Source organism: Rhinoraja longicauda, chromosome 28 (assembly GCF_053455715.1).
Source record: "Rhinoraja longicauda isolate Sanriku21f chromosome 28, sRhiLon1.1, whole genome shotgun sequence".
NCBI lineage: Eukaryota > Metazoa > Chordata > Chondrichthyes > Rajiformes > Arhynchobatidae > Rhinoraja > Rhinoraja longicauda.
This window is the reverse complement of record NC_135980.1, coordinates 7,690,438-7,718,308: the sequence shown is the minus strand read 5'-3', so window position 1 is coordinate 7,718,308 and position 27,871 is coordinate 7,690,438. Positions and strand designations below refer to the sequence as shown.

Here is a 27,871-nt window from a genome sequence, read left to right as displayed (position 1 = left end):
CAGATAGTTCTAGTCACCCAATTACAGGCAGGATGAGGAGGCGTTGGAGAGAGTACCTCGGAGGTGTACTAGAACAATGCCTGGATTAGCTACAGGGAGGGATTAGACAGGCTTGGATTGTTTACCCTGGAATGCCGGAGGTTGAGGAGAGACCAGATGGAAATATATAAAATTATGAGAAGCATTGATAGGGTAGACAGTCAGAAACCTTTCCCAGCACAGAGGGGGGCGGAAATTCTGGATATTAAGGAGATCAAAAGATTTACCATCCCTAACACCTCTCCCCTCCCTGCCCTCTTTCCCCCCTCCCAGCCCTTCTTCTCTCTCCAACCTCTCACCTTCCCACACCCCCTCCGCTCCCCAGCCCCTCCCTACTCCCTCTCTCCCTAACCCCTCCCTTCCCCCCCCCACTTTCTCCTCTCTACCCCCTTTCTCCTCCCCACTCCCTCTCCCTTTCCTACCACTCACCCCCAACCTCTCCCTACAGTACCCTCCCTGAGCACTCACTGCTCCCCAGTCCCTCTCCCCTCTCTACCTCCTCTCCCTCCCCACCTCCCCTATCCTCCAGTGTTCTTATGTTCTGTAGCTGCCCCACAGCTCAGCAGGGAGGCATCGTAACCAGACATTTGCCCATCAGTTTACTTAAACTGCACTGATCAATAGTTAGCCGATAACTATTTTTTATTTTTAAATGCTTTAAAGCATTCCATTAAGAAACAGCAGAAGGAAAGTGATTGCTCCATTGTAATTACTCCCAACAATGTTCAATTCTTCTATACAGTTAGCAATATCAACTCATCCTCTGCTTCTCAGGTAATGTCTCAAGTTTGGGAATGACTTGCTTCCAGGTTGGTTCTGTGGGTTCTGGGGGTGGCTGATGAGGCCAATGCAGCAACCACAGATCACATACCTGATTTACCACAACATATCTGAGAAATATGGTTGACGAATAAGGTTACAGGGCAGCGCTGTACCTGGAGTACTGTGTGCAGTTTTGGTCTCCAAATTTGAGGAAGGATATTCTTGCTATTGAGGGAGTGCAGCGTAGGTTAACTAGGTTTATTCCCGGAATGGCGGGACTGTCATATGTTGAAAGACTGGAGCGACTAGGCTTGTATACACTGGAATTTAGAAGGATGAGAGGGGATCTTATCGAAACGTATAAGATTATTAAGGGGTTGGACACGTTAGAGGCAGGAAACATGTTCCCAATGTTGGGGGAGTCCAGAAGAAGGGGCCACAGTTTAAGAATAAGGGGTAGGCCATTTAGAACGGAGATGAGGAAAAACATTTTCAGTCAGAGAGTTGTGAATCGGTGGAATTCTCTGCCTCAGAAGGCAGTGGAGGCAAATTCTCTTAATGCATTCAAGAGAGAGCTAGATAGAGCTCTTAAGGATAGCGGAGTCAGAGGGTATGGGGAGAAGGCAGGAACGGGGTACTGATTGAGAATGATCAGCCATGATCACATTGAATGGCGGTGCTGGCTCGAAGGGCCGAATGGCCTCCTCCTGCACCTATTGTCTATTGTCACTGTGGAGCAGCTGGTGTTGCTACTGCCTCACAGTGCCAGAGACCCGGGTTCCATCCTGACCTCAGGTGCTGTCTGTATGGAGTTTGCACGTTCTCTCTGTGACCAAGTGGGCATCCTCAGGGTGTTCTGATTTCCTCCCACAACTCCAAAGACGTGTGGGTTTATAGGTTAATTGACCTCTGTAAATTGCCCCTTTGTGTAGGGAGTGGATGAGAAAGTGGGACAACATAGAACTAGTGTGAACGGGTGATCGGTCGTCAGTGTGGACTCAATGGGCTATAGAACTTGTGTCCACGCTGTATATCTAACCTATACTAAACTAAACTAACTACACAAAACTAAAGGAAACTGAACTAAACTAATAAACGATAGACATAAAGTGCTGGAGTAACTCAGCGGGTCAGGCAGAATCTCTGGAGAGAAAGGATGGGTGACGTTTCAGGCTGGAACCCTTCTTCAGACTTGGTTTTGCTATTGGAAGACTGAAACTCCATCTGAGCCAGGAGAAAAGTAGAGGGAATCAAAACAATATTAATGCAAACATTTCCACGGCACACAGTTTAAGACAAGATCCACTTACTGCTTTGTCCCTGTTGCACTGGTCTGTGTGTTTCTGCAAAACATTCTTCTTTTTGTCCTTGCACCGTTTATTCTGAAACCAGACCCTGATGACCCTAGAGTTGAGGCCCGTCATCTCTATCAGTTGCTGCTTCATGAGTGCATCCGGCCGCGGGTTTGCCGCGTAGCAAATCTGCAGCGTGAGCAACTGCTGCTCGTTCAGCACCGTCCGTATGCGCGTTATCTTATCCGAGCGTTTTGCAGAATGCGCTGCTGACTGGTGGGCTTTGAGTTTTTCTGCCATGATATAGAAACATTCAACGTAAAAAAAATGTCAGCCATTTGGACAGGTGCATGGGAACGAAATGTTCGGAGGGATATGGACTAAATACGGGCAAATGGGATGAGCTTAGATGGGGAACCTTGGTCTGCATTTGGACCAGTTGGGCCGAGGGGCCTGTTTCCAGCTGTATGACTCTATGATTCTATTGGCAGATTTATTAATACTGTTGGACCTCTAGGTGTGGATCAAGAAGCCCTACAAACCCACATGTCCTGAACAGTGAACACGAATTGTTACCATCAAATCGGAGGTACAGGGTACCATGTTTTAATAAGGTTAGACTGAAGCACTCTTTTGTGCACCAGTCAATCCTGAAACTAAACATAGAACTTAATCCCAGATCAAATGTACGTTGAAGAGTCTTGAATGTGTCATCATTTGTGATTGTAATGTTATGGTGAATATATGTATCCTCGATCCTTGTCTTACATTCTTTGTCTTTGTTGACGTTGCAAGTGGAGCTGCTGAGAAGAAAGAAAAAATTTAGACTTGATCTGACAATAAAGTATTATCGTATCGTATCGTATTGTACATGTCCTTGGAAGGAAAATAGACCACTTGGAGAAGACCCACATGGTCACAGGGAGAATATGCAAACTCCACACAGACAATATCTGAGGTCAAGAACGAACCCAGGTTTCTGGTGGTGTGAGGTCATGTGGTTCTTCATGCTGGTTCAATCATTTATTAAGACCATGACTGATAATTCTCCACACATAATCCAGAATACCAGGTTTTGCTAGAGAACATTGGTGACACAGGTGTGGTGTAAATGACAATGTAGTACTTTCATGTTCACCATTAAAGGCAGTCCGCAGCTTATGTCATGATACTGTTCCTGAGTACTGTCCTAAAGCCGATTTCTCTTTAAGTCAGAAACAATAGTGTTCTATGGTAACATATATCGCTTTACATACACCTGCTATAACTCTTCAGATTAATTGAAAAATCATCCTCACACCAACCATAATTAAACGAACAGAATATATACCAATATTCAGTCATTAAAGAACACAATTAAACATTTTATTATTCATATTTCTAGCTTGAAAAAATGCTTTAAAAGTGCATGAGAGATTTTTTGTGGTCATTTCATTGTGTGGTCAAATCAGGTCATTTGTAATGTGGGGAAACCCTGTGCTAAAAGACTTTGGACAACTTTCTCCACTCTTGCGGAAGCCTGGATCTTGAATAAGCCAACAGAGGAAGCTACAGAAGCAGATACAACTACAACTTTTAAAAGACATTTGGGTAGATAGATGGATAGGAAGGGAATAGAGAGATAGGGACCAAATGTAGGCAAATGTGTAGCCCAGCCTGGCCAACCTGGGCCAAAGGGCCTGTTTTCATGCTACACAGCACTATGATTCTAGTTAATGACTTAAATTCTAAGTTATCCTTGCCGTAGTTGGATTTCAACATGCCTCTTGTATTCATGCCAGATAGTAGAGCTGCTGCCTCACAGTGCCAGAGACCTGGGTTTAATCCTGACCTCAGGTGCTGTTTGTATGGAATTTGCATATTCTCCCCGTGACCATGTGCTCTGGTTTCCTCTCAGATCCCAAACACATGCGTGTTCGTAGGTTAATTGGCCTCTGCAAACTTCCCCCTAGGGAGGGGATGAGAAAGTGAGATAACGTGGGACATATGTGAATGGGTGATCGATGGTTGGCATGTACTCGGCAGCCCTAAGGGCCTGTTTCAATGCTGTATCTCTAAACTAAACTCAAAACTAAACTAGATTCTTAATGAACAGCACATACCTTTGGATACTGCTCCAGGAATGTAAGAGATATGCTATTGTTCACCTGCATGATAACATTTGAGTGCAAGCATCAACTGACCTGACAGATGTAAGTTGCTGGTGTTGGCTCGAGGGCTGAAAACACCCTTGTGGTTAAAGCTGGAATCTTGAAGTCCACCATCCTGAATACAGTATGGTCCGTCGAATCGCAGCGTGAACTCATCTCCAGGCATGAGCTGCCGACTGCAGGCCACACAGCAGAAACATCGTTGGTGATAGGTGAGGTCTCCAGCCCTTAGGACCAGGTCTAAGGGTGACAGTCCCGCCTGACACTGAGCGCATCTCACGGAAAATTTGCTAAGGAACAACACAGGAGAGTAAAGTTGTTAGAATCATAGAGCAATACAGCATGGAAACAGGTCCTGTGGTGCAGCTCGACTAAGATGCCCCATCCAAGCTAGTTTGCCTGCATTTGACCCATATTGCTCTAAATCTTTCCTATCGGTTAAGTTTATTAGCACGTGTACCGAGGTGCAGTGAAAAGCTTTTGTTGCATGCTAACCAGCCACTGGAAAGACAATACATGATTACAATCGAGCTATTTGCAGAGATACATGATAGGGGAATAACGTTTAATCATCCATAAGCCTTTATTATCAAAGATGCCCAAATATCTTCTAAATGTTGTTATTTAAATAAATAACATTCATTTAAATGTTCTATCTACCTCAACTAAGTCCTCTTGCAGCTTGTTTCATATACCCACCACCCTCTGTGTAGGTTCCAGTTAAATCTTGCCCTTCTCACCTGCAGCGTAGGTTTACTAGATTAATTCCCGGAATGGTGGGACTGTCATATGTTGAAAGACTGGAGCGACTAGGCTTGTATACACTGGAATTTAGAAGGATGAGAGGGGATCGTATCGAACGTATAAGATTATTAAGGGGTTGGACACGTTAGAGGCAGGAAACATGTTCCCAATGTTGGGGGAGTCCAGAACAAGAGCCACAGTTTAAGAATAAGGGGTAGGCCATTTAGAACTGAGATGAGGAAAAACCTTTTCAGTCAGAGAGTTGTGAATCGGTGGAATTCTCTGCCTCAGAAGGCAGTGGAGGCCAATTCTCTGAATGCATTCAAGAGAGAACTAGATAGAGCTCTTAAGGATAGCGGAGTCAGGGGGTATGGGGAGAAGGCAGGAACGGGGTACTGATTGAGAATGATCAGCCATGATCACATTGAATGGTGGTGCTGGCTCGAAGGGCCGAATGGCCTCCTCCTGCACCTATTGTCTATTGTCTATTAAACCTATATCCTCTAGTTCATGATGCTCCAACCTCTGCATGCACCCTATTTATTCCCCTGACTATTTTATACATCTCCATAAGATCACTCCTCAACCTCTGCTCTCCAAAGAATAAAGTCCTAGCCTGCCCAACCTCTCTCAATAGTTCAAGTCCTTGCCTCCTGGCAGCTCCCTCATAAAACCTCACTGCACCCTTTGCAACCAGGATGTTGCCTGGGCTTGTGGGCATGAATTATAGGAAGAGGTTGAATAGGCTGAGACTTGTTTCTTTGGAGCTGAGGAGGATGAGATGTGACCTTATTGACATGTACAAGATAACGATGGGCATTGATAAATTGGTTCAGATGAACAAGATCGAGCTGCACAAAATATCACATGGTCATTGGGAATCATAGAAATATTGATTATGGGTATCAAACCGATTAAATAGCTGAAAAGAAATAGATGTTGCATGGCTGTGTAGTTACTGTTATTTTGCAGTAGTGTAGGCCAATAATTTTTTCGAGTACCATAGTTGACTGCTGAGGAGTAAACACTAATCGAAGCAGCAATATTTACTTACCTACATAAAGAAGTATATGTTGATGCGATTTCAGGTAATAGAGCACTTCTTCTATTGTGTTATAACTCAGTATGTTCGACCTATTTACCAATGCTTAGCCTTTAGACTTTATAGATACAGCGTGGAAACAGGCCTTTCGGTCCACCGAGCCCATGCCGATCAGCAATCACCCCCATAGATAGCACTAACCTACAGGATAGTGAGAATACTGTACAAAAATTCAAACTGATTGTAGTTGGTGGTAGGGGGGAGGGAGGTGGGGAGAAACTGGAGGGGAGGTGCGGGCAGGTCAAAGCCTTGTGAGAGAAAGGTGGATAGAGGCGAAGGTGGATTTTCATTGGATTTGGGATGGAAAGACAAAAAGTATGAGATGAGAATATGGTACGAAGCCAGACGAAGGAATATGGGTGGAGGGGGAAGGCAAGAAAAGGGCGCAAATACAGGTGGGGCACAGGGAAGCTACCTAAACCTCTAAGATGATGCCTGTAGAAGCTGGTACAAATCGATTTATTCACAAAATGCTGGAGTAACTCAGCAGGTCAGGCAGCATCTCGGGAGAGAAGGAATGGGTGACGTTTCGGGTCGAGACCCTTCTTCAGACTGATGAAGGGTCTCGACCCGAAACGTCACCCATTCCTTCTCTCCCGAGATGCTGCCTGACCTGCTGAGTTACTCCAGCATTTTGTGAATAAATAAATTAAGATGATGCCTGACCCATTGAGTTACTCCAGCACTTTGCGTCTTTTTTTTGTAAATCAGCATCTGCAGTTCTTTGTGTCTTCACATTATTTCCATTTAGACTATATTTGATTTTGACTTCTCTGTGAAGCAGATGGCATTCTAACTAGTATTTAACACATATATATGAACGACAGCAAGGATGGGACAAATGTTATTGCTCACCTGAAGTAGTCAGTCTTGCAGTATATCTTTCCCTCCTTGATGAAGCAAGTACAGCTCTCGTCCAGATTCTGGTTACACTCCACACACTTGAGACAGGCTGCATGCCACTCCTGGTCAGGGTTGACTCTCAGAATGTATGGGTCGGTAATGTGTTTACTACAGCCCCTACAGGTAGACAGTGGGACATCCTCTGCAACCCAGATAAAAACCATAATGAATTTAGACTGGATATTAACCAACCAAATGAGGCATTAAGGGTGGCACAGTGGCGCAGCTGTAGAGCTGCTGCTTTACAGCAAGACCTGGGTTCAATCCTGACTACGGGAACTGTCTATATAGAGTTTGCTTGTTCTCCCTGTGACCGTGTGGGTTTTCTCCGGTTGCTCCGGTTTCCTCCCTCATTCCAAAGACATGCATGTTTGTGGATTAATTGGCTTATGTAAATTGTTCCCAGTATGTAGGAAAGAACTAGTGTGCAGGTAATCATTGGTTGGAGCAGACTCGGCGGGTCGATGGGCCTGTTTCCATGCTGTATCGCTAAACTAAGCTAAACTTAGCAGATGAAATCAGAAGAAATCCGACTGTAGTTTGGTTTGCACTACAGTCTTCGATTGTGCACTATTATGGTTGCCTCGTATCATTGTTATTGATTTATTGGATTATTATTACATCTATCTGTGTTATTGTGTTAACTGGCTTGTTCAACTGTAGTAAAAAAGAATAAGAAATTGACTCAACATCGAAACCATAATGGTCAAAGCACAGAATGCACAGTCAGTCTGAATTTTATGAGTGAAATAATGAGTAAATACCTGAGAAAGAAAGGTGGTTTAAATCTTCCAAAGTCACTAGACAATAGACAATAGGTGCAGGATATTCGGCCCTTCGAGCCAGCACCGCCCTTCAATGTGATCAGGGCTGATCATTCACAATCAGTACCCCGTTCCTGCCTTCTCCCCATATCTTTAAGAGCTCAATCTAGCTCTGTCTTGAAAGCATCCAGAGAATTGGCCTCCACGGCAGAGAATTCCACAGATTTACAACTCTCTGAATGAAAAAGTTTTTCCTCAAGTCTGCTTGAATCACAGTAGAGTCAAGAGTCAAGAGTATTTAATTGTCATATGTCCCAAACAGAACAATGAAATTCTTACTGTGTAGGAAAATATTCAGTCTGAGGAAGGGTCTCAACCCGAAACGTCACCCATTCCTTCTCTCCTGAGATGCTGCCTGACCTGCTGAGTTACTCCAGCATTTTGTGATACCAATTAAATTCTTACTTGTACATTAATTTCTTTTGACATTGTCATTTTGCAAACCCCTAAGTTGGCATTGCATCAAGTGGCTGGCTCTCTCTTTGTACCTTAAAAGTTGAGGAATACATTTTGGTTGGACATTGGAAGAAATTCGCTGCACCTCTTCAAGTGGCATGAAAGTATTTTTACCTGAGGTGGTGGCTTGCTCTGATATCTTGCCCAAAAAAACCTTTGCTGATCGAACCATAGAACTTCACTGTGGCGGCAGGGAGGATCATGTGGCGTTAGTACTTGACTTAGTTCTGGGTCAATATGCGTGGAAGCAGAATGACATGGAAACACTAAGGTGTAGGTGATATGATAAACTGTTGATTCTAGTGGTGCGGCACAGAAGAAACATACATGGTATCAATGACAACTAAGAGTGATATTATGCCCATTATCATAGCTGCACTAAAAAAAGCATTAAAAATGCAGATGCCGGAAATCTGAAATTAAAAAGGAAAATGACGGAAATATTCAGTAAGCCAGGCAGCATTTGTGGAGACAGAAACTTTAAACATTTCACATAAGGTGCGGCACGGTGGCGCAGCGGTAGGGTTGCTGCTTTACAGCGCTTGCAGCGCCGGTGACCTGGGTTCGATCCCGACTACGGGTGCTGTCTGTATGGTGTTTGTATGTTCTCCCCGTGACCACGTGGGTTTTCTCCGAGATCTTTGGTTTCCTCCCACACTCCAAAGATGTACAGTTTTGGAGATTAATTGGCTTTTGTATAAGTGCAAAGTGTCCCTGGTGTGTGTAGGATGCTGTTAATGTGCAGGGATTGCTGGTCGGTGTGGACTCGATGGGCCGAAGGGCCTACTTCCTGTTTATCTCTAAACTAAACTAAATGGATGTGCATTGGTCAAGTCAAGTCAAGTCAAGTCAAATTTATTTTACTATAGCTGCAATGATTCACAACCAGTAATAGAAGGCCAGATGGATATTATGTTTAGCCGAGGCAGTGTAGGTGGACAATCAGTGGAGCAGCGGGAACACTCAAGGCAGATAATGGCACTTTTGCTAATTTCTCTAATTACCTAACAAATGTGTTAAATATCTTCATTAGTGAGGTATTGTAGTTAATAAACTTGAAAGAAAAAGTGCAAATTAATTTCAGGGTTTTCTTACAGTAATGATGATGAATTCAACCATAATTCATCAGCTACGAAGTGCATGGAACATTCAGAGAATGTGAACAGAGCTTTATGAATGCAAGGTCATTCTTCTTTACATTCCCTTAATTAATGAAAATAATTATTGAAAATCTACTGGCATATCACTTATCATATGATTTCAAATGGCTTTCTAATTGGGATCAACAAATTGAAAGTAAACCTTTCTGTAAAGTGATTTAATGTATAGATACTTGGAAAGGGAATTTTAATCTGGGTCAAAATTTGGTCAAAATAAGGAAATCCATGGATCAAATGAAGATTACTGCAAATTTAGGGTCATAAATACCATGCAAATGGGTATGAAATAATGGTATGGCTGTCAATGTTTGTCAAATGACAGACATCATCCTCAGGCGGCTCCGCTCCCGGCAACAGGTACAGCAGGCGTAGAGTCTGCCGCCGCCTCCTCACCGCGCCGCCGGTCCAGCCCCAGAGCCCACCGACACGCAGGGCACCACCAAGAGCCTGATGGTAGCGCCGCCGCCCGAGGTGGACTCGTGGAGCCAGTGAGGGGGGCATGCCAAGCCCCGGGCCTGCCACACAGCCTGGGCCCGACGCCGGGCATCAGCCCACGGGGCAGGCCGGGGACGGAGCCGCGGACCGCCAGCACCTGCAGGATGGAGTCCGTTGAAGCTCCGTCGCCCAAGGTCAACCCGTGGACCCAGAGAGTGAGCGGGAGCGGCGTGGAGGCCGAGCCAGACATCAATGGATCACTCTACTTCATCATGCCCCCACTCCCCTCTACGTCTGCATGTGACAGCTGTGTCTGCCTGAGTAAGAAAATCGCAGCAGATTATCCGTCCTACGCGAGAATGAAAAATTCCTCGACCCCCTAGTGGCCTTAGGTCCTGCTGGACCCACTACTGGTGCTGAGGAGTCGGGCTCTACTGTCCCGTGTTCTACTGCACCATCCACTACAGAACAAAGCCCCTTGGCCCTGGACACAGCATGGAGCCAGACCCAGGGCTATGACCAGCTCTGCACCTTGTCCATCAAAGCCGTGGTCTGTAGTCTGTAGAGGAAAGCAATGTGGAAGACGGCCCTCTCGCCTCCCACCATCGCAAACTCTCTAAGCGATGGATTTAACATCCTGGGTGAGCATGAACTCCCATCACTGCATAGCCATACTGTTCCTCCTGGCTCATCTCTCCTGGATCTGCCATCTGCAACCAGGCATGCATCGCACCCGCCGATTATGCTCCGGTGCCTCTTGCTGGCCCTGCCCGTCCGGAGTTGTCCATTGCATCCCCACCTGTAGCCTCGGTGGCGATCCCGGGCAGTCTCCCCCCCCCCCTCGCCACGGCTTCAGCCTTCCACGTTGCAGCTCCAGCGAAGGCCCAAAGGCGTCCGCCCCCTCCCACAGGAGGTGCCTCTCAGGTTGTGGTTCCAGCAGGACTCAAGAGAAGGCCTCCCCCCACGAAGAGGGGTCATCCAACGACATCTTCAGCAGCAGTGGGCCCAAATCCTTCGCCCCCTCCTCCGACGTCACTTATAATTGGTGACTCCATTACGAAAAGCGTCAGGGTGAATTCAGCTGTAACTTCCTCTTTCCCTGGAGCTAAAGTCTTGGACGTCTTAACGCAGATTCCGAGCCTTCTTGATAAATATCCAGATGTGAAAAATGTCATTATCCATGTGGGCACAAATGACACAACCCAGGAACAATCCGGGCAACTGAAACGCGATTTCGTCTCCATTTTAAACTTATTGAAGGACTCAGAGAAACATATTTTTGTCTCAGGACCAATTCACACTTTTAATCATGGAAATTGCGCCTTTGCAGGATTTTACATTTCCACAGGTGGTCGCAGATATTTTGCAGCTCAAACAGCTTTCTTTTTGTCACCAATTTTAATCTCTTCTGGGGAAATCCTGCGCTTTTTATGAAAGACGGCATTCACCCTAACAGACTTGGCTCATGAAAGCTGTCTCATAATCTATTACACACAGTGCATATGACCCCACTTGACTGACTAATGAACTTGTCCCCACAAGCTGGCCATGATCTGGACATACCTACGGCCACAGTCCACAGCCCACAAACACTCCCTCTCCCTCTGCCCTGGCAAAAAATCTCTGCCCAGCTCGCTCATGTTTCAGATGTAGTTCTTTCTCAATTTCACATAGACTCTCTGGACAACCAATTACTATCCCCGTAAGGATTACACCGAGATCCATTTTAAATAGATCTCTGCACACTGTGGATAGATTAAATCTAGTGCCAATAAAAAAAATCAACTGCGATAACCTCTTCCCCACAATCTGAAATCACTTGCATGAAACAGTATAAAATGGGTCTGCTCAATGTTAGATCATTAACCAACAAGACTTTTATCATCAATGATATCATATCTGGTAATAATCTACATTATATGTTTTTGGTGGAGACACGGTTGAAGATTGATGGAGCGTCAACACTTATTGAAGCTTGCCCGCCTAACTATAATTTCCTCCAATCTGTCAGGAGAAGTGGAAGGGTGGGGGTATAGCTGTGATTTTTACAAAAGATTTAATGTGCACCAGTTGTTGACCTTGGGAGATTCTGGTCTTTTGAAAATCTTGCCATTAACCTTAAAACAGATGAAACTCTGCTCACTCCAACACTTTACAGACCACCCAGGCAGTTGTCCTTATTCCATATAGAATTCTCTGAATTGATTTCACTGCTCATAATGAGATATGACAGAGTGATTTTAAATGGAGATTTTAACATTCATGTAAGCACAGACCCCAAGATGACAGAGTTTCTGAGCTTACTTGACACCCTTGACTTTACTCAACATGTAAATGAGGCCACTCACAAACATGGCAATAGACAATAGACAATAGTCAATAGGTGCAGGAGGAGGCCATTCGGCCCATCGAGCCAGCACCACCATTCAATGTGATCATGGCTGATCATTCTCAATCAGTACCCCGTTCCTGCCTTCTCCCCATACCCCCTGACTCTGCTATCCTTAAGAGCTCTATCTAGCTCTCTCTTGAATGCATTCAGAGAATTGGCCTCCACTGCCTTCTGAGGCAGAGAATTCCACAGATTCACAACTCTCTGACTGAAAAAGTTTTTCCTCATCTCAGTTCTAAATGGCCTACCCCATATTCTTAAACTGTGGTCCCTTGTTCTGGACTCCCCCAACATTGGGAACATGTTTCCTGCCTCTAACGTGTCCAACCCCTGAATAATCTTATACGAAATACACTGGATCTGGTGATATCCCGAGGGTTAAAAATTGATAACATCTTGGTGTCTGATTTGACTGTTTCTGACCATTACTGCGTGTTTTTTGACGTGTTTGTAAAGTTGTTTAGGCGCCCTTTGGAGTCTTTACAGCTAATTCAAAATGCCGCAGCCCGGCTTTTAACAAACACCAAGAAAAGGGAACATATAACCCGAGTATTATACTCTCTTCATTGGCTCCCTGTGAGATCCAGGATAGACTATAAAGTCCTCCTTCTTGTCTATAAAGCTCTAAATGGCTTCGGAGCAGCATATTTTACAGAGTCCCTCCTTCCCTATGCCCCTACTCGAGCGCTCAGGTCTTCTGATGCCGGCTTGTTAGCCTCTCAATGCCGCAGCAATAAGAAAATTGGTGAAGCAGCCTTTTTCAATTACGTCCCCTAGCTGTAGAATACCCTACCCAGGGCTATGAGAGACGCCCCCTAGCTGTGGAATACCCCACCCAGGGCGATGAGAGATGCCCCCTAGCTGTGGAATACCCTACCCAGGGCTATGAGAGACGCCCCCTAGCTGTGGAATACCCTACCCAGGGCTATGAGAGACGCCCCCTAGCTGTGGAATACCCTACCCAGGGCGATGAGAGACGCCCCCTAGCTGTGGAATACCCTACCCAGGGCTATGAGAGACACCCCCTAGCTGTGGAATACCCTACCCAAGGCTATGAGAGACGCCCACTCAGCTGACATTTTTAAACGGCAGCTAAAAACTTTTCAATTTAAGCTTTTAACTGACTTTACTTCTGATGACATTGTAAAAATTACCTTTATTCTCTTGTGCTGTATTTATCTCAGCATAAAGCTTGTGTTCTCATATAGTATCCGGGACTCTGTATTTGACCTCAGTGTTTTTGTTTTTTGTTCTTTTACACTCTCAATATTATATTTTATATTTTTATATAAATCTGTGCTTTTTATGCTATTAACTGTCCTTACTGTTTTAAATTGTATTTTTGTTTAGACCTGTGTTTTTGTGGAAAGCACTTTGGGATGTGTTCAATTGTATGAAAAGTGCTATACAAATAAAGTTATTATTATTAAGTTATTATTATGACTTGGTTGAAAGAGATATTGGTGGTTTATTGATTCATTTAATTAATTGATTGATTGAAAGATACAGCATGGAAACGGGCCTTTCAGCCCACTGAGACGATGCCGACCATCAATCACTTGTCTCCTGAAGCTTCTTCGGCCGCGGGCCGCGTGGATGTCAGAAGCTCGCAGGCCCCTGGGTGGGGGCCGACATCGGGAGCCCCGGCAGCGGCAGCGTCTTCGCCCACCCCGAATCGTGGGGCTTGGGTCGGCCCGCCGCGGACCTTTCACCGGCCGCGGGATTTTCTCTGCCCGGCGGGGGCTTCAATGTTGGGAGCCATGACCGCCCCGACATGGCAACTTCAAACAGCCTGACCGCGGGAGAAGACGACAGGGGAAGAGAAAAGACATTCTAGCCTTCCATCACAGTGAGGAGGTGACTGGAGGAGACTCACTGTGATGGATGTTTCTTTTTGTTTGGTGTTGGTTTATGATTGTGTGTTATTGCATATTTTTTATTGCTTATTTTTATTGGTCTTATTGTTGGACTGTGGGTAATCTTTCATTTCAGTGCACATTTATGTTTATGTGACAAATAAATTGACTATTGACTATTGACAATTGACTTGTTCTTACTAGTTCTATGTTATCCCACTTTTGTATCCACTCCCTGCATTCTAGCGGCAATTTAGAGCGCAATTAACCTCCAAGCATACCTGTCTTTGAGTTGGAGGAGGAAACCAAAGCACCCGCACAAAGCACACACGGTCACAGGAAGAACGTACAAAGGCCGCACACATAGAGCCTGAGGTCAGGATCGAACTCGGGTCTCTGGCACTATGCGGCAGCAGCTCTACCAGTTGCTCCACTGCGCTGCCCTTACACGAGCCTGATGTTCAATGTTGTTATCAGTGTAGTAGCAATTAATAAAGCAGACAGAATGTTTAAATATATTGTAAAAATATCGAATCCAATTCAGAAGAAATGAAGACGTATAGTTGTCTGGTCAGATTATAACTTGAGAACTATTTGCCACTGTGGCTATCTGTGGACAGTAGAGGTGTTCAAGTCCTTAAGGCAGCCCAGAGAAACCCAAAGTTGATTCTCTTTTTAAGAAAGGAGTTGAGAAACTTTGATTTGTCATCTTACTAAGGAAGAAAGTAAACGATGCCAATGTTGAGATTTAGTGAACATTAGAGAAAGATACACCTGAAATGCTTGCTTCAAAGTGAATCATGATAATGATAACATGGAGGCACAAGAAACTACAGGTGCTGGAATCTTGGACAAACCACAAAGAGTTGGAGGAACTCAGCGGGCCAGGCAGCATCTGTGAGGGAATGGACAAACCACGCTACGTGGTTGGGACCCATTTTCAGACTGATTGGAGTAGGGAGGGAGACAGCCGAAAAAGAAAGGCTGGGGCAGGCCTGAGCCTGGCAAGTAATAGGTGGATGTAGATGAGACGGATTTAAATGGCAGATGGGTGGAGTAAATGGCAATGGCTAGAAGTGAAAATGATATGAATGTTATAAGTTCAAAACAGGGAAAAAGAAATTGGGACTTAAGTCAACAAGTCTTTCTTCACAAAAGAAAGTATGAATATATAGATTTGACTTCTGGAGTTGCACAGGCTATCATTTTAGATGGATTGGTTGTTAAGAATTCTTGCATCCTTTTGGATGGATATGTTGGGTAGAGTGAACTTGTTCATCTCAATTTATCAAGTTAACTTGCGTTTTTTTTTAAATCAATCAATACTTTGGTCGGTGTCATCAGGAAAATGTTTTGTGATTCTGATGTCTTGTTCAAGATTTCACTTCCTCCATAGCTTACCCATGTCAAATAAATCCCGACCAACAGGCTAATATGACAAATCTCCTCATTCATAAGGCCGGTCATAATACTCTGTGACATTTTTAATTCTGAGTTATCCAGCCAGCATGACTTGCAGAGATATTTATTATATCACATCACTGCCCACAACCCATCCTTCATATTTCTGTTTCAATGCAGATAGATGGATAGGTGGTGGTAGAATACAATGTTTCAATCAAATGATTTATGAAAGTCAGAGGAATCTTGAAGTGGAACGATCGCGGAAAATTCCATTCTAATTATCCCTATTTTCTTCATTTTATTTTTGAATTATTTTAAGTTATTTTGTTAACTATATGTTGAACATTGTGAAGGAGGGTTGGAGATTTTGAGGAAATATTCATTTCACTCACTATACCCCAGTATAATTATGATAAGGTGCTGACTGTATTGAGCTTCCAGCATGGAAAGTGCACCTGATGAAATCTAACACTGAATAATTCAAGTCAGTATCCAGACTATAACTTTCCAGAAATATAACTTTCAAGTATTTGTGAGTAGCTGCTCGTGTGTCATCTGCTAGAATTATTAAATTGTTCATCGAGTTTACATAATTCTATTACTATTTCTTGTATCATTCAAGATGTTGCTATTCAAAATGAGGCATTTCCAGTTATTAAAAAAAGTTAAACACATAAATATTTTGTTCTTATGATATATTGCAACCAAGTTTATAATGATAGCAATGAAAGTTTTTCTCGGCTACCTGCTCTTTTACTGTGCAAGTCTTATCACCTCAGTAGTTTTAGTTTAGTTTTAGAGATACAGCTTGGAAACAAGCCCTTCAGCCCACCGAGTCTGCACCGACCAGTGATCCCCATACACTAACACTATCCAACACACTAATAATAATAATAATACATTTTATTTATATAGCGCTTTTCATATACTCAAAGACGCTTTACAGAGATTTTGAGAACACTAGGGGCTATTTACAATTCTTACCAAAGCCAATTAACCTACAAACTTGTACGACTTTGGAATGTGGGAGGAAACCGGAACTCCTGGAGAAAACCCACGTGGTCATGGGGAGAACGTACAAACTCCGTACAGGCAGCACCCGTAGTCAGGATCGAACTTGGGTCTCTGGCACTGTAAGGCAGCAAATCGTTGCGTCATGAACTGGTCTGTTATGTATCCATAAACACATGCAATTGGTCAGTATTCCTAGAGGCAATACTCACATATTGAAAGATGCAATGTTAAACCAAGATGCTTGATTAATATATTGCGAACACATAACTTTATGAATGTGAAAGAATGAAACACTAATTTTCTATGGCTATTTTCCTTTTTTGTTAAAATTGAAAATTTCAATTGTTACTTATTTTGAGCAGTTACTCGTGTCAATCTCAAGAATGAATGATTTTAATTAGTTTTAAACTGAGTATTATTTCATTTTAGCAAATAGCTGCAAAGAGGTATAGTTTAAACAACTTTTTTTTAGTCAGAGTAGACACAGTAGGTTAAATAATCTCCACTCTGTGTTGTAAAATCTATGATTCCATGCAATAAATTATTTATAAACAATTAAGTATCATTTGAAATGTAGTTACTATTACTATTATAATTATATTACTGTTGTAATGTAGGGAGAAAGGGAATCAAAACACAAGAAACTGCAGATGTTGGAATCTTGGAAGAAAAAAGTGCTGGGGAACACAATGGGCCAGGCAACATCTGTGGAGAGAATGGACAAACGACGTTACAGTCTGCGACCCTTCTTCAGACAGAAGAAAGTTCCTGATCTGAAACATTATCTGTCCATTCTCTCCATAGATGTTGTCTGATCTGTTGAGTTCCTGTTTTTTACTTGAGAAAGGGAATGAAGTGGTGGACAACAAAATAGCACTGAGATGTTGGCAAGCTTATCTTTTTTTTAATTTAAGGGATGAGCATAGGATAGAATATTGACCAAAATCACTAGCTATTTTTTGAAGAACGTCATGAAGAAACATGTGTCAAAGAGAACAAATGTGCCATCAATTTAATCCTCCATGGTTTTCTTTTAGTTCAATTCAGATTATATGCTCACTCGGTCATAAAATGAATCCACAACCATGTAACTGAAAGCTCAAAGTGTTATCAATGAGCCTCAATGACTACGTTCAGACACAGTTTAAAGCAGCACAAATATATAATAAAAATGGTAATTCTGTTGCTCTCCACAGCATCTGCTCATTCTACTGATTATTTCCAGCATTTTCTGATTTTTAAAATATTTCTAAAGTTTGCTTTTCTTTCTTTTGAATAAAATTAAAAACCTACAATTACAATACATTTGAACATTGGGCAGCACAACACCAGAGACCCAGGTTCGATCCTGATCTCGGATCCTCTCTGTGTGGGATTTGCACATTCTCCCTATGACAACGTGGGTTTCCTCCGTGTGCTCCAGTTTCCTCCCGCATACTCAAAGACAAGTGGGTTTCTTGGTTAATTGGCCTCTGTAAATTTGCCTTGAATGTTTAGGGACTGAATGCAAAAATGGGATAGCATTTTTTAGGTTAGTTTTCGAGATCCGCACCGACCAGAACTAGTGTGTCAAGTCAAGTCAAGTCAATTTTATTTGTATAGCACATTTAAAAACAACCCACGTTGACCAAAGTGCTGTACATCAGTTCAGGTAATAAGAACGAACATACAATGGCACACAAACATAACAGCACATACATAAACAGTTCACAGCGCCCCCTCAGAGGGCCTCAAACGCTAGGGAGTAGAAATAGGTTTTGAGCCTGGACTTAAAGAAGTCGATGGAGGGGGCAGTTCTGATGGGGAGAGGGATGCTGTTCCACAGTCTAGGAGCTGCAACCGCAAAAGCGCGGTCACCCCTGAGCTTAAGCCTAGACCGCGGGATAGTGAGTAGCCCCAAGTCGGCCGTCCTGAGGGATCGATGGTTGGCGTGGACTCATTGGGCCAAAGGGCCTGTTTCCATGCTGTATCTCTGAACTAAACTAAACTAAATTAAACAAGCTTCTTTAGACACTGATTATTGTCACATAAACCATTTCACAAATTGACATATTTGTTATCCTATAAAGAACATGAATGGAAATAAATGGTTCAAAATCACTAAGATATTTTCAGGCACGAGAGAAATCCTTGAGTTCAGCTTCATAGTTAATATCTGTAACACGTTCATGTTATGTGCATTCTTCAGTTAATGTTAGACAACAGCAAAAAGGCTCTTGAGTAAATTGTAATGCATCTGTCCACATTCACAATAGTGCTGCTGTTCTTATAGAGATTGTACTGCAGTCTTTATCTACTGAATCCAAAACTAACTGTAATTAGACCAAGTGGACCCATTGGGCCCAAACCTCTCCTGCATTGGTGCAGCACCCTCTCCTTCCCCTCTCCCTCTCCCCTCCCTCACCCCCTCCTCACCCTCCCCTACCTCCCCTCCCCCCTTCCCCCTCCCCCACCATCCCCCTCAATCCCCCTTATCCTCCCTCCTCCCCCCTCCCTCCACCCCCTCCCTCCCTCCAACCCCCGTCCCTCCCTGGGAGATAGATTTAAACTTGAAAATGTGAATAACTTAAAAAATATAACATCGATTTCAATGAAACTTCTTCCATTAGCATCAAAGGGTCGACGGTGAGTAAGGTGGGTCTAAAATTGTTGTGATATCGTGTACCGTTTTGGCTGTAGTTCAGGAACAAACAAACAAACAAGAGTTTTAGTATATAGATGAAAGATTCAGCTCATGTATTCAGTCTCAAACCAGATTGCAAATAAAAACACGTCATGTGGCCATACGGACAGTAATTCAGTCATCAGTGACTGTATGCAGTTCACCGAATGTATACATTTCAATGCATAATAATATGTCAGTACGATCGTTATTAATCTTGATCTATAATACTGCAAAGTATTATACTGCTTCATGGGACATTATGTGCCTGTCAGTTCTTTTGTTGTGGCAAACATAAATTTAAATTAGTGCAAACTACCATCAAAGCTAGTATTAATATTGATTTCTACCTTAATATTTTTATTCAAAAAATAAATTACATCCAAATGGCATTGCAAATGGAATTCAATCTGAAGAAGTGTAAAGTTATGCATTTCAAGAGGGCCAACAGGTAAGGGATTGCCTGATAAATGCTCTAATACTATAGTTTTTTTTAAGTAAACAGTGCAATCTCCACTGGGTGTCCACTGATCCCTGAAATTAACAGAACAAGTTTGTAAGTTGGTGAAGGATTTGGGACATTTGCCTTTATTACCTGAGGCAGGGAATACAAGACTTGGAAGGGAGACATAGAAAATTGCAAATGCTGGAATCTTGAGCAAAAAACAAAAATGCTGCAGGGACTCAGCGAGTCGGGCAGCATCTGTGGAGGGATGACAGTTGAAGTCAGGACACTTCATCAGAGTGATGGAGTTGGGGGGCAGAAAGCTGCAAAAGAGAGGGGGGTGGGGAAAGTGATTGATGGATACAGGTGAAGGTGGAGTAAGTGACAAAGACTGGAGTAGAAAAGAAGATATTAGGGTGTGAGACCAAAGAAGTCAGGCGGGAACTTTATAACACAAACTAGGTCACAGCTGGAGTTGTACATATGGCTTAGGTCACCACGCTACGGGAAGGAAGTGGTAGCACTAGAAGTGGTGCAAGAATAACTTACAATGGTACTGCAGGGCGGGTGAACTCTAGTTATGAGCAGAGACCAAAAAGGCTGGAATAAAGGAGACTATAGAGAGATTATCCGGACTGGGCAGGATTGATCTCTAATCCTTGGCAGAGAAGTCAATAACTAGAAGACACAGGTTTTATAGAACTTAAATGAGCTTATTTTTATCATCCAAACAGCCTAAAAGTATAGTGGAGGCAAGAACACTCATCACAGCAAATAGAGCAAATAGATCCACAAAGGACGCCATCTCTCTAGCTCTTCATACCGTCCTGACTCACCTGGAGAGAGGTGAGGATGCTATTCATAGACTATAGCTCTGCCTTCAACACAGTCATCCCCACCAAGCTCAGCTCCAAACTCCACCAGCTAGGCCTCAGCTCGCAAAAATGCAACTGGATCCTGAATTTCCTGACGGAGCGCCCTCAGGCAGTGAAAATGGGCCTCCACCTGTCCTCCACCACCACCCTGAGTACCGGCACACTGCAGGGTTGTGTACTGAGCCCCATCCTCTACTCCCTCTTCACACACGACTGTGTCCCTGCATTCGCTACCAACATCATCGTCAAATTTGCGGATGTCACAACGGTGGTCGGGCTGATCTCCAAAGGTGACGAATCAGCCTACAGAGCGGAGGTGCAGAACCTGACGAGCTGGTGCTCAGAGAACAACCTGTCCCTGAACACAACTAAGACCAAGGAGCTAATTATCAACTTCAGAAGGTCACATAATGAGGAATACGCTCCAGTCCTCATCAACGGGGATGAAGTGGTGAGAGTGTCCAGCTTCAGGTTTCTGGGCACACACATTTCACATGACTTCACATGGTCCACCAACACCACTGCGCTAGTCAAAAAAGCACAGCAACGGCTGTTTTTCCTGAGAACGCTAAAAAGGTCAGCCTGCCACAACAGCTTCTGACGACCTTCTACCGCTGCACCATAGAGAGCATTCTGACGTATGGCTTCTATGTGTGGTATCTCAGCTGTACGGTAGCGGACAGGAGAGCTCTTCAGCGGGTCGTTGGCAGAGCACAGAGGATCATTGGGACACAGCTGCCAGCCCTGGAGGACAACTACAAGGCACGCTGCCTCAGGAAAGCCACCAGCATCTACAAGGACTCCACACACCCATGCCACCGTCTGAACTACTTCCATCTGGCAAACGTTACAAAGCCTTCTACGCCCGCACCTCCAGACTAAGGAACAGCTTTATCCCGAGAGCTATAGCTGCTCTGAATCGGTCCTGCTGAGAGCCCACCATGACCTGTCTCTGTCCCCAGGGTCATCTGGCACAACTGACCCCTGCATGAACCTTTTTTTGCACTTTACCTCGTTCCCCCCTTTTTTTTCCTTCCCCCCCCCCCCATTTTTGTTGTTTTCATGTTCGCCGTGATTTATTTATATATCTGATTTGTTAGCATCGATATGGAAGCGACATTCAAAATCTCGTTGTACTTGTACAATGACAATAAAGGATATTGTATTGTATATTGTATTCTATTGTATTGTATGAACAATCAGGTGAGCACTTCAAATGTGAAAGTTTATAAGGATATGGACTGAGAACTGGGAAGTGGAATAAACATGAGTACAATCGTTTTTGGTTGGAATGGGCATGTTGAGCTCAAGGGTTCCCACTATGTGCTGAAAATGTCCAAGTCTTTATGTCCCAAGGAAGACAATATCCTCATAGAACTGCACCCCCCCCCACACCCCACACATTCACACACACACCTCCCCCACCCCACACACACACACCTCCCCCCACCTCCCTGCCCATGTTTTGTATTATTATGTTACCTGGCATTACCGTTATTACTTTCTTGTATTATTGATTATTATACATTTATGTACTATTGCATTTACAGGCCTTTTAAGCTGCAGCCAGTAAGAATTTCATTGTTCCTCGAGTGGTACATATGATAATCACTCTTGACTTGACAATTGACAGTGGTTTTTAGCTTCATCTAATTTACCTTCTGCATATCTCCCTTGCCATGTACTGTACATACATTTTTTTAAAATCACATTCAGTAAAACCACTCAGCAGAATTGATTGAATTATTGTCAATAATTCAGAAAGATAAAAAAGAGGAACAACATTGGCAGGGTGGCAATGATCTTAGTTTTAGTTTTAACAGTGTGTATTTTGGATTTTGTTGCACTGTGAAGTTGTCATGCTATTTAAGCTATTTAGGATTTTAATACTTGGAGGTGCAGCTTAAGTTCTTAGATTTGGATAATTTCTGACCAGTGTACCTTGAACCAGATCTTATAGAAATTAAATTAGTCATTTATCACACGAACAAGCCGATCAGATGTTTGATGGGTCATCTTGTGTGTATACTTTGAAAGGTAGAGTCACAAAACTCAATCTCACAAAACAAATCAATGAATTCTATAAGGCATTCCTTCTCACCAGAGATGCTGCCTGACCCGCGGAGTTATTTTGTGTCTACCAATGAATTTTATAATATGTTCTAAACAAATAATTATCATCCTGTCAATCTAATATTGACAAACTTTAAACACATTTAACATTCAGTTGCATTTTTGATGATTTCTCTGGAACATAAAAATATTATAATTTTTTTGGAATGAAATAGATTTTTAAACACATTTAACATTCAGTAGCATTTTTGGTGATTTCTCTGGAACATAAAAATATAATAATATTTTGTGGTGAAATAGATCTTTAAACATATTTAACATTTAGCAGCAGATTTGGTGATTTCTGTAGAGCAAAAAAATGTTTTTCAAAAGAAATAGATCATAATGCATAAAGATAAATTAATATGTTGCAGGATGTTATGTCGATGCAAAGTAATAAATATTTCCTCCAATCTTATTGACATGACTGAATAACTAATATCTAACTCTCTAAAAAAAAGACTGCTAACCTACCAACACTCCCAGATTAGTACAATATGTATTTTGTAGAAAAATATTATTTATAAAATTACTCAGCCTTTATTGTTACAACTTCCTACCTTCAGATTCTGAATGCACATAAATGAGATAACTCCCTGGTGAAGACTATATGTAGATTTAACCATCATCAGGATCAAGAAATATGAGTATTGAGATTCATAGAACATTTCTAAAACATATTTATGACCGGTGGATATTGAGAACAGTTAGAAAAAACTTATGCATTTGTCCGAGAGAATACTTGTTAGCAGAACACATCTAAAATACTCTCTCTCTCTCGTGTTATCTATGTACAAAATATAGCCTGCTGTATCTAAAAAATCGAGCTGTCTGTATTTAGATCCACATTTTAAAAACAGTTTGCAATAAAATAATGGCAGTTTTGAAAACAAAAAAAGCGCATCTTACTTTTAGAAGGTTTTCCCAGTTTCCCTAAGTTGAGATCCTGTATGGCCTCTCTGGTATCAGGTGAAGTTGTCATTGAAGCTGGTACTCTGGTGTTCTGAGAGGCCGATGGTTACCTTGCTGACGTTGACGGAATAATACCAGAGTATTTTGAAAACCTCTGTCTTTCACTATCTGTCTTCCTGATTCACTTTCATTCAGTGGGGTATTGCAGAGTCGATAGCCGTGTCCCGCCTCTTGATTAGTGAAACTGTAAGGGGCGGGGAAGTCCTTGCAAACCCAGAGAAGGATTGCATTTTTTCAGCAGATCCTCTTATTAAATTTAGAGCACAATACAAAGACAAACAGGAGGGCAAGTATACATTTATGTAAAAGTTAGAGTTCTCAGAATTGTACATTGAAAAGTAAGATGACCTACCAAATTAAAATTATAGAATGATCCATTTTGCTAAAAGATTCCACACCAAATATTTAATACTGTCATGGAATTGTCCAGACAAAGAAGTAGACCATTTAGTTCATTGAATCTGTTGGCTCCCGGTAGAAAAATCCTATCAGCCTCATTCTTCCCCTCTTCTCTCACAATCCTGCAATTTATTTGTGTTTAAGTACCTAAACAAATTCCCTTTTGAGAGCAGTGATTGATTCTGTTTTTACCTTTGCGCAGACAGTGAATTCTGAATTATAAGTACTCGCAATAAAAGTAATTTCTCCTCAAACACCCCCTTGTCATTTAAAAAATAAATAAAATTATATCTGTGCACCCTGGTCCTTAACCTTCTCTGAATGGGAAATGTTATTCTATTTTTCCAATGTAAACCAGTACTATATTGGAGTAACAGGTACAGTACCACAACATTTCATTTTTGTTTATTTTATTCATGCTTCAAGAATTGTCAAGATTTAAATAGATTTTGTAAGAATCATCCGAGTAGACAATGCATGATGGTACTGATCACATGTTTCTGATGGTAAAATGTGTCTTTTCTAGCCGGTATTAGTTTAGTTTAGTTTTAGTTTAGCGATACAGCGCAGAAAGAAGCTCTTTGGCCCACCAAGTCCACGCCGACCATCGATCACCTATTCACACTAGTTCATGTCTGGGATGTGGGTGGAAACTGGAGCAACCAGAGGAAACCTATGTGGGTTACCTACAGGGAGAACGAGCAAATTCCACACAGCCAGCACCCCAGGTCAGGATCGAACCCGGGTCTCTGACGCTCTCTGGCAGAAGCTCTACCAGCTGCATCATTGTGCCACTGTAATCATCAGTAATCTGATGATGATAAACACTGTGTGGATACCAAGCTTCATGCAGTGATTATTTTTGCTATACATTCTCCTCTGAAAAAAAGTCACTACAGCATTCTTTACACAAGGTTTTACATTCTGGTCTCATTGTGCAACAGTGCTACAACCTCAGTTAAAGCTACATGGAAATGCATAATCAGAGTTTGGGGTGTGGTTTTGGTCCTCTGGTTTATGAATGGCGGCTATAGTTCAAGTTTTAGACAGTGTCCGAAACCTACTGAAACTTTAATTCTGCTGTCAATCTCCGCCTTAAAAATACTTTTCAGATTACCAGCATGTGCAACTCTTTTTCTTAAATTTATGGTTTAAAATTTTCCTCGATAAGATGATTCGCAATTCAATCCACATAATGCAGTTTCATATATTTACTTAGCATGTACTGTTTAGCAACTGCTAATTTTTGCCACTGATTCCTATCAACATTGCGAAAATAATTAAATCTTATAATTTGGCATCTGCACTTTGCAAGACAACAATATAAAGTCAGGTGCATGTAGTTCAATATTTAATTATAATGAATAATTATTTAAATTAATAATTGTTACTTAATAATTAATAATAATCCGTTAGTATCAATGCACAGAATTGAAGCCACTCTCTTCCTGTCTCCAACTACATCCTTTCTTTGTCCTGCCCCCTCCCCTGACATCAGTCTGAAGAAGGGTCTCGACCCGAAACGTTACCCATTCCTTCTCTCCTGAGATGCTGCCTGACCCGCTGAGTTACTCCAGCATTTTGTGATGCTTTCGATTTGTACCAGCATCTGCAGTTATTTTCCTACACAACCTAATGCTCAGAATTGTGTCATTAGCAATTATTTTTGATGCTTTCTTAATCTCACAAGAGGACTTTGGTGGAATATAGGCAGCTCCCAACTTGTAGACGATGAGCTCAGGGATTCAAGTAATTCCCAGATACACATACAGGTAGGGTAAGTATAGGCAACTTCTGGTAATTAGAGAACAATACAGAAAATAAGCAACTGATCATTTTACTTGTTCCGACAGCTTGTACCAGTCTATAATGGCTTGGGCTTTGAAAACATGGCAAGCGAGTCCAATGTCAAAAGCAGGTCTTTTATATTTCCTCATTTGCCTACGAGAAAAACAGCGACAGGAATATTAAGGAACTACTTTAAGTATTGGGCAGTGAAATTTACGAGCCTTAGTCTTTTATCTGGTGTTCTGATTAAATACAGAAGGATCTACACTTAAATATGATAAAATATTGGTTTCTATCATAAAGATAAATGCTAAATAGGCACTTTGCATGAGGATCCATTTCATCTTATTATTGTTCAGCACTAATTTTATCATTGTCAGTTCTTAATATAAACATGTTAATCTCAGCCGTTCACTAGACATACGCCATGTCACAGTGGGGATGAGAACTTGCCGGGATACATTATGTCTCTCTCTCATTTGTATTTTGAAGCTGGGAGCAAAGTGAGGACCTTTCAGCAAAGGATTCCGATAATTAAGTTCATAAAAAGGTACTGTGTGCGGCAACTGAGGGTACGTTATCAATTATATCAGCTCATAAGCCCAGTTGACAAGGAGGTGGATTATTTAATCTTCTCCCGTGCAACATGAGGAATTTCCGTTGTGCACTCTCTAAAGGTTCCTATAACCTTTTGTTCTGCTTCTCTTTAATTTATTTTTAGTAATGAAAATCATGAAATGATAAACTGAAATGTCATATAAACAAAACTGACATTGATTTTCATTTACACTTCGCTATTTTATATTCCCTTCAATGTAACTTACCGTGTTATCGTTGAAGCCTAAAATAACCATGGATTTACAAGTAATTTTACATCACCGCCTTGTCAGAAGTTCAGTGGTTATCTCAGAGCCACACAGTTAAAAATTAAAGTTAACTTGGAGTAAATCCCATTGTTGGCCAAAGCATAATTTACATCCGCCAATCTGATATAATTTCCTTATCATGGATGCATGCAATAATGCAATTTCTTGTGCAGCATTGTGGGAGAATTGGAACCATGCTGCCCTTGGGCACCCAATTCAGGGAACTTCCAGGAGAACATGCTTTTAATCCCACTGCAGGAGCATTGAAGACAGGCAGGTAACTGAGAGAGCGGCACAAGTTGTCCTTACTTAAGATGCCTTGAGTTATGGTAATTTTTTATTACACCAATGTGGCTGGCCGAGTGAGGTGGAGGACATTTGTCAATTGCCAATGCTCCCTAGAGGAGCAAAGGGCTTAAGAAGAAGAAGAATGTGGCTGGCCTCACCCAACTCATTAATCTCCGCACCTGTTAGTTACCATTGCCGGCTTCATCACACCAACCAATCCCCATGGCTGGCTTCCCCAGACCAACCAATCCCCATGGCCAGCTTCACCAACCAATCCCAATGGCCAGCTTCACCAACCAATCCCCAAGGCCAGTTTCCCTAGACCCACCAATCTCCATGGCCAGCTCTCTTGGACTCACAAATTCCCATGATGAGCTCACCCAGACCATCATAATGTCATGGTTGTCTTATTTGTTGCCCACCAATAATGTAGACATGTGTCCAAATCTTGCTGGGACACACCCAAACTGTCAACCCTATAATCCCCCTGATTTTGAAGAATGCAACATTCCAACGATCCAGTATCTCGATTGTTCAGAAATCCCAATGTTCATCGTCCGGCTCATTCATTGCTACACTAAATCCTCGTTATCCTTGGACCTACTCTTCGCAAGTCAGCCATACATTACTGCAGCCGAAGACAGGGGAACACGAGGGATCAGGAGCACAGAAGGTTTGTGACAAGGGCCAGGATCCAGAGTGTGGGCTGGGCGCTTCTATAAGGTGACACTTTCGACCAAAATGTCACAGTCATCTTTTTCCTGCACTCCATCTAAACTCAGTGGAACTCTGTTTATGATTCCCTTTGAACTCCCTTCCAGTTCACTGGAAAATTTATTCAAAATCCCAATCCCAATAATACTTTATTAGCCAAGTATGTTTTTGCAAAATACGAGGAACTTCATTTGCCATAACAATAAAAAGCAATAGG

General features: G+C 42.5%; 1 protein-coding gene across 1 annotated transcript in view; it reads right to left on the bottom strand.

Annotated features, from left to right (window-relative positions):
* The window catches only part of LOC144607454 (insulin gene enhancer protein ISL-1-like), a 29,918-nt gene extending 2,754 nt beyond the window's left edge, over positions 1-27,164 (bottom strand). The window contains exons 1-4 of the mRNA XM_078424318.1: positions 27,131-27,164; positions 6,945-7,134; positions 4,277-4,533; positions 2,112-2,386 (exon numbers count right to left, since the gene is read on the bottom strand). Coding sequence (XP_078280444.1) covers positions 2,112-2,386; positions 4,277-4,533; positions 6,945-7,134; positions 27,131-27,164 — 756 coding nt within the window. The remainder of the gene's footprint in view (positions 1-2,111; positions 2,387-4,276; positions 4,534-6,944; positions 7,135-27,130) is intronic.
* Between the last annotated feature and the right edge of the window lie 707 nt (positions 27,165-27,871).